This window comes from Porites lutea, chromosome 9, assembly GCF_958299795.1.
Source record: "Porites lutea chromosome 9, jaPorLute2.1, whole genome shotgun sequence".
NCBI lineage: Eukaryota > Metazoa > Cnidaria > Anthozoa > Scleractinia > Poritidae > Porites > Porites lutea.
The window spans coordinates 30833306-30840495 of record NC_133209.1 but is presented as its reverse complement, the minus strand read 5'-3'; the positions used below and the strand labels follow the sequence as shown (position 1 = coordinate 30840495).

At 39.7% G+C, this 7190-nt stretch overlaps 1 protein-coding gene across 2 annotated transcripts; it reads left to right on the top strand.

Annotated features, from left to right (window-relative positions):
• Nucleotides 1-23: 23 nt before the first annotated feature.
• Nucleotides 24-6608, top strand: LOC140947725 (H/ACA ribonucleoprotein complex subunit 1-like). Of its 2 annotated transcripts, XM_073396899.1 has the most exons (8): nt 24-255; nt 1609-1757; nt 3178-3237; nt 3981-4047; nt 4658-4690; nt 5427-5477; nt 5511-5603; nt 6330-6608. In XM_073396899.1, the coding sequence occupies exons 1-8, from the start codon at nt 120-122 to the stop codon at nt 6341-6343; spliced, it is 603 nt and encodes a 200-aa protein (XP_073253000.1). In that variant the 5' UTR covers nt 24-119; the 3' UTR covers nt 6344-6608. The 2 variants fall into 2 exon arrangements, with proteins under 2 accessions (XP_073253000.1, XP_073252999.1); XM_073396898.1 differs by having other exon boundaries at nt 5427-5603.
• Nucleotides 6609-7190: the final 582 nt, after the last annotated feature.

Sequence of the window (7190 nt, the reverse complement as noted above, 5' to 3'; positions counted from 1 at the left end):
ATAGTGAGTGGTTACTTAGCAAGCCGTTTCTTTGCACCACGCGGTCAGACAACAACAAACGCGAGTTCGTTTCGATCAAAATTTGTGCGAATTCCCAGCTGGTCAGTCACTATACATTTATGTCTTTTCGTGGCCGTGGAGGGGGCCGAGGTGGGGGCCGTGGTGGGGGCCGTGGGGGAGGCCGAGGAGGCGGGAGAGGTGGAGGAAGAGGAGGTTTTCAGCAGCGAGATTTTGGGCCTCCTGAATCTGTTATAGGTAAGCTAGCAAATAACTCGTGAGTGAAGGTTCTCAAACTTAAGCTTATATGCTTGTCTTTAGGCATAAGACTGACAGTGAATATGTCTTTCGTTTCAATCGGGCCTCATGAGGGGTCTTATTGAAGACTGAATGAAGATCAAATCAGGACAGATAGGGCTGTGTAGTTTTTATTGTGAAGATGTTGCCCCAGATATGCTCCTCTGTAGTACATATACTGTTAACAATCCTCTTTAGGAGAAACTGCAGATTACGGGGCCATATTTTAAGGTCTTAAACAGAAGTGACTCGGTGGCTCATGAGTGTTTAAAGAACGAGAAAGATATAAGCCATATAACTATAAGACAGACAGTTAAAAGTATAAAATTTAAAGAACAAGTTAAGGTAAAAAAGGAACTATATATTTTAGTGGCTTGGTGGCATGATGGCTCGTCAGTCGAGGTTAGCATCTTAGAGAACGAGAAATATATATATTTTAGTGGCTCGACGGCTCGTCAGTCGGGACTGCCGAGCTGCCAAGTCACCCCAACAAATATACCTAGAAAATTTACCCTGTATTCTGTAGTTTAGCCCCTTCTTTTCTAAATTGAAGGATTGATTGTTGAAGGCTCTGGGGTGTTCAGAATGTTTGTTCAGTGTGCGGAGTAAACAAATCTGTCAGTTGAAATTTGGGAGCAACTACACATGTAAGGACAATTGTGCTTGAAAACATGTTAGCATGGCACGGTTAACTCGGTCTATAAATTAATGGACTGTTGCAGGGCTGTCACAGTTCACAGGGAATTGCACCGCTGGGAAGTTTTTTTGGTTGTATGTTCCATTTGCTTCATATGGAAGTATCCAGGGAACATCAGCATAGTAGCTTGGGAGGCCCCTGGTCACCAGCTATTAGTGACAGCTCAGCTGCAGACTGGGACTCAGGGCCTTAAAATAACTAAGGGTGCTTTTGATAATTGAGCATATTCTAGAATAGGACTATGCAAAAGTTTTGTTACAAATCTCTTGTACTGTGATTTTTGGATCACTTAATGCTTCATACATTGCAATATTTATTTCAAGCAGATTTACAGACATTGCAACGCAATGAATATCAAAACAAATGATTTCTACATGTTTTTCCATTTATTCTTATTTCAGAATACTGTCAATCGAACACGCCCTAAGAAATGAAGTTACTACCATTTACCCTGCAAACAGCAAGACCCTTGTCTAGCGCAAATGACCATGTAGTATTGTTTGCAGGGTCCCTAGAGAGAGATGCAAATACAGTTTCCTCAATAAAAAAAGTACTTCGATGCTTAATACTACACTTTACTAAAGAAGTTTTTTCCTTTGACTATCCTTCGTGCACAGAATTAGGCCATGTTCTTCACACCTGCGAGGGTGACCTAGTCTGCAAATGCACCAATGAGAAGATTCCTTACTTCAATGCTCCAGTTTATTTAGAGAACAAGTCACAGATTGGCAAAGTAGATGATATCTTTGGTCCAATGACAGATTTTGTATCCTTGTATTTTAATAGAGATAGATGTAATTTATCACATGATCATAGTCAGTGTGGCAACCTTTCCTTACTTAATTGTTGGTGTATTTGCTGCAGGTAAATCCGGTTCTCAGGTTTAACCGGACTTTCCTTTGTCTCTTAACAGCACGTTATGGGGTCACAATCAAAGCCTTGATTTTCCTTCAAATATTTCACGCACCAGATGTTGTCTCCTAAGGACTTTCAGGAGTAGGAAACAAAGTAAATTCTGAATTAAACTAGTTTGAATACTGGTTTAAACTTGAGAATGGATTTCCTGTGAGATTAGGACCTAAGGGCTATTGAAGGTTACCAGATACCTTCAGGGTTGTCTCAAGTACAAGTGGTGTCAAGTGGAGATACCTTAAACCCGAAGTGCCCGACACTAACTATTTTGGACACTAGGCAATGGGCTAGTATGTGAAATAAATCACTAGCCCACAAAGACAAGCCACTGGTCCAAAAAAAAAATGTGGGATACAGAAATTTCATGACCCCTTATCACTTCCAAACAGAAATTGTCTGTTCCTATGGCAAATGCAGATTTGCTAATCTCTGAACGCTGCTGTTTGGGGATACACAAGTTCATTCACAGTTCATTTTTCCTTCAATGAATTGGAGATGTGGGTATGTTTTGTTCCAACTTGGTTGAAAACTTCTTGCTCGCTTTAATATCACACTTCTCTTACTCTTCATGCTGTGTTTGGTCCCCTGGTAAACAATGATAAACTGCCTAGGAATCATCAGCCATTGAAGGACTCTTTCTCAAAGAAAAGTTGTCAAAAAAAGCTTGAAATCTTCCTTATTCCTGCATTGAATTTGCGCAAAAAGATTCCAAGATGGTGGACCAATGGTTGCTCTAACCCAGGTTCCTACTTTATTGGGTGACATGAAAGCCAGGACGTATAATGGCATCTGTTTTGTGAGTCATGGATAGCAAGTCCTTTGGTTTACATTTAATACTCAAGCTTTAGAAACTTCTGATGAAGAGTTTTAGAAAAAGAACTTCCCAAGTTATGAGTAACCCTAAGGAAAAGTTGCAAAGAAAACATATTTTTTCCAGCTAACTAACTGGTCTAGGGGCTAGGAGGAGCACATTTTTACTAGCCCAGTATGAAGTTATTCACTAGTTATGGGCTAGTGGACTACTGTTAGTGTCAGGCACTGAACTGTATATTGAATTTAAAGAGACAATTTTTTAAAATCTTGCACGGTTGATTTTTCATAAGTTTTTTAATGTGGGCATCTGAATCAGCTGGTGTTTGGTAGCTACCTCTGGACAACAACCATTTGAAAGCAAACAACTCACTTTACCTTACTCCCTTTTTAATGAGATACAATGTATATTTTACATGTGAAATAACATAGATACTTCCTTAACTAGGTTCCTATAAATACAGTACTTTTCAGTGAAGGTTAACACAGACATGAAAGCAGGATCGTTTAAAAAAGATCAGAAGGTATGGTAAATAGGTACACCTTAGTATAGGAAATTAGAGCTCCATGAAATTAAGGTACTGGAAATTAATGCGACTTGAATTAACATGAATTTGCAATGTAGTGGAACACAACTTTCAAATAACGGAAATTAACATGAAAGAGAGGGTAACATTTCAAAATGAAGGAAATCAACGCGAGAGTGCAATTGAGCAATATCCTGCTGTTTGATAGTAAAAAATATACAAGGCATCAGTTAGTTTCAAAGGACGTAATAACATAATGTGATGCTACCATACTAACACAAGCACCCAGATGGGTCCAACAGTGGTCATATCAACAGTGCTCCACTGAGAATGTAGTCTCATGGAATATTTTTAAATTACTTTTTAAGCTATGGCCAACAATGTTGAGAGTTGTTGCTTAAAGTTTGACTGGTTTCAAACTTTGCTTTACAACTCCCAACAACACGCAACAACATGCAACAGGGTGTGCAAACGGACATAACATGTTACGTTCCCTCAATGTTGGGAGTTGTTGGCCAACAATGTTGCATCTGTTCGCACAGGGCTTCATGGCTGAGCTTAAATATGTGGCAGGAGAGAAAAATGTACTGTACATCCACGGATGTGATGACTTGATCAGTACAGAGATGTGTGGACACAAAATCATACATGTACATGAGATAGTTTATAATTGTGGCTTAATTTTGGTAGCCAGCCACGCATTTTCTCTTTAGTTAATTTTGTGATTCCTTCTCCACCAGTTTTTTATTGATCCAATGAAGCTCCTACCTTTGGCCAGATTTCTTCCAAAGCCTCCTGGACAAAAAGGTAAATATTGTGGTTAAATGTTATCCAACACTAGTACTTAACAGAAACAGTCAATTCAATGAACCTGTTTCCTGCAGTAACCACGCCAGGATTAGCTCAGTTGGTAGAGCACTTGACTGCAGAGCAGGAGGTCGCAGGTTCAATTCCCAGGACCGGACCAACACTCAGGGTCTTAAAATGACTGAAAAATGGAGGTACTGCCTTTGCCCTGCAAATGGACAGACCTTGGCATGGCTCGGATGACCACGTTAAATGGCAGTCCCGTCTCCAATTAGTGCTTTCATGCTAAATACATTGATACTCAAAAAAAGTGCTTTTATTTTTTTACAGTTGCCAACAGGGCCCTGTTGTTCAAAAGTCTCCATGCGGTGGATAGCACAATTGGTTTCTCAAATACTTTTCCACTGTACAGTGATATAGCCAGTGGATAACGCTATCCAACATTTGAACTATCAGGACCAGGTGTACAGAATTGTTTACAAGGAGATTTTTTTTGTGCCAAGTTTACCATAAACAAATTTCCAAGGGTTCTATTTAACAAGTACATGTTTGTTCTCTTAGAGATTACTTGAAAGACTTTTTAACATAAGTCCGTTTATTTACTTTGTAGGACCCCCAGGGGGTGTTGGCAGCAGAGGAAGAGGTATTCTATATCCTTGTGTGTTTTGTGCCAGCATCTCTACATAGCAAACTGGAATGAGAAGCATACCTTTATCCATCCTAATCCTGGTCATCTTACATTGGCAACCTTCTTCTTTTTTAACCTTTCACTTCCAAAAGTGACCAAACTCAAAATCCAACAAAATTTCCGGATTTCATCGTGTTAAAATGCTGAAGACCATATAGCACCTTTTGAAAGTGCTGCCGAAGAGGGTTTATTTGAATGGTCATGTCACATCATTTTGTCCATGGCCTCAAAAGTTAGAATCACCTTTCAAGAATCCATCATTCAATAAGGGAGTGGATGAGTTCATCTCTCCACACCACAAAATCACCATCAAACTATCCTTGAAACGGTCCTTTGAATGTTAACAGAGTTCTATGATACCACCATTCCATTCAGACCTCTTCTTATGAACTTTTGATAGCAGAATACATGTGTAACTTTCATTAACCTGTTAATGTCAGAGGTCCTTTTCTGTTGTTGGTTGAATTCAGTGGCTGATCCAGACCTTCAGATAAGGGGGGAGGGGGCAGTCATCCAGACCCTGAGATAACGTGGCAGGGAGGGGGGGGGGCAGTCTCAAAAAAAAAAAAATTAAAAAAATGAGGGGAGCCCAGGTCCCCTGGGCCCTTCCCTGGATCTGCCACTAGAATTGACATTAGCAGATATTTTGTATACAGTAATAAATTTAATGTGCTTCTTGTTATGATTTCAGGTGGAGGCAGGGGTGGTCGCGGTGGTGGACGTGGCGGTTTTCGTGGGGGAGGTAGGGGTGGAGGTGGTGGTTTTCGTGGAGGAGGTAGAGGTGGAGGTGGTGGTTTTCGTGGGGGAGGTAGAGGTGGAGGTGGTGGTTCTCGAGGAGGTTTCAGAGGTGGTGGTGGAGGCTTTAGAGGTATTATAAAATTTGTTATTAAATAATGATCATTTACTTCGGTTTCTATTCTTGTACTTTGGAAAAGAGGCTAAAGCTAATCAAAATGCTTCATACTCTTGCTTAAATTTTGCCTCTTTCACCTTTCTAACAAAAGCAACCAGATATTATTTTCTTGCAAAGTGTTCTAGTATTACAGTCAAAAAATGTGTTTTTGACAGAATTATCGTAATAAGAAAAAGGAGAATTTGAAAAAAGAAAGAGAGAAATTTTTTGTAGAGTGGTTATTGTGCTGGATTATAATGACCCTAATACCTCAGTAGCTGGATATGTTTCTTGTTAGTTCCAAGTTGAATCCATTCAGCCATGCTTGTAAACAGCTAAATCAGGGTTAGCCTGCGTAGCATGGCGGTTTTGAAGAATGCAATACTGAGCGGCGAAGCCGCAAAAACGAGCAAACAACCGCGAGAAAAATAAAAATTTTCTCGTTACTCCCCCCCCCCCAATCTCCTCGCAGTTTCTCTGCCCTCACCCGCCTTTATGGCTTTGCACGACCAATCAAAAAACCGTCATGCTACGTAGGCTAAATCAGAGTTTTCTTTATGCCAGTGTGTGCCAGTGTGGTGGCTGTGAACTTAAAGAAGTAAAAAATTGCTCTTTTCAGTAGCTTTCAGTGTCAGTGAGGGGTTTTTTGTTTTCTTTAAAGTTGCATTTAAAAAACATGTTAAAGTTTCTATCTTTTTTTAGGTCGTGGTAGGTGATTGCCAAACTCAATTGTCCTTGAGTGTTCCATGGTGTTCTTAAATTCATCAGTTGTACAGTATAATACCAAGACCTCAAAAACGTCAGTGCGTTCTCTGTTACATGTGGTAACACAAATGGTCATCAGAGTAACTAATTCATGTACATGTACCGCTACCCAAGCTTACCATCAATGTAGTTCACCTCTTGTATTTTTATTTTCCTTTGTATTTGTAATATGAAAAACAATATATTTGTGGAAATAAATTTTATTCAGCATAAAAACTTGTCTTTTTTGTCCTAAAATTCACATACAGTCAACGGCGAACTAACCTACTAGACAGACACATGCCTAAAACAGTCATCTGGAAAACAGCCATGCCATTGTTCAGTTACTTACTTAGGCTCTCTATGGCAGATACCTTTTAAGATGGACACTATCAGTGCTGGTTCCAGCAACGATGGTCTTTAAAGAAAGTTGTCCGTCGTTAAATGGAAAAAGCTTTTAGAAATGATGAGATAGAGATGAGAATAAGGAATAACTCCACATGCTAAAATGTAAGTTTATTTGCACAAATCATCCTTTTTCTTGAATTATGCGCGCAAATAAAACCGACTGGTCCTTTCCTGCCGGATCTCTGATGTAGACTGACTCTAATGCCAGAGGTCACTTGAAGTGGGAATTAAAACATAACTGAATGCAAGGCTGGCAATACGGCAAAGGGCGGCTTACAAAATTTGCCTTCCTTAGGGCCAGAGCTATACTGAAAAAGAGCTAAAATTTGAATTTAAATTTACATGAGATGTTAATGATAAACTGAAAATGAGAACAGTTGGCAATTTTATTGTTGGCATGACAACATGGTA

Bases quoted from the DNA above. Each gene is read 5' to 3' on its own strand.
- LOC140947725 (XM_073396898.1), top strand. From the start codon at position 120: ATGTCTTTTCGTGGCCGTGGAGGGGGCCGAGGTGGGGGCCGTGGTGGG. The intron at 1,758-3,177 runs GTATCCTTGTAT...CTATAAATACAG, and splicing joins TTGGTCCAATGACAGATTTT to TACTTTTCAGTGAAGGTTAA. The intron at 4,691-5,426 runs GTATTCTATATC...TTATGATTTCAG, and splicing joins TGTTGGCAGCAGAGGAAGAG to GTGGAGGCAGGGGTGGTCGC.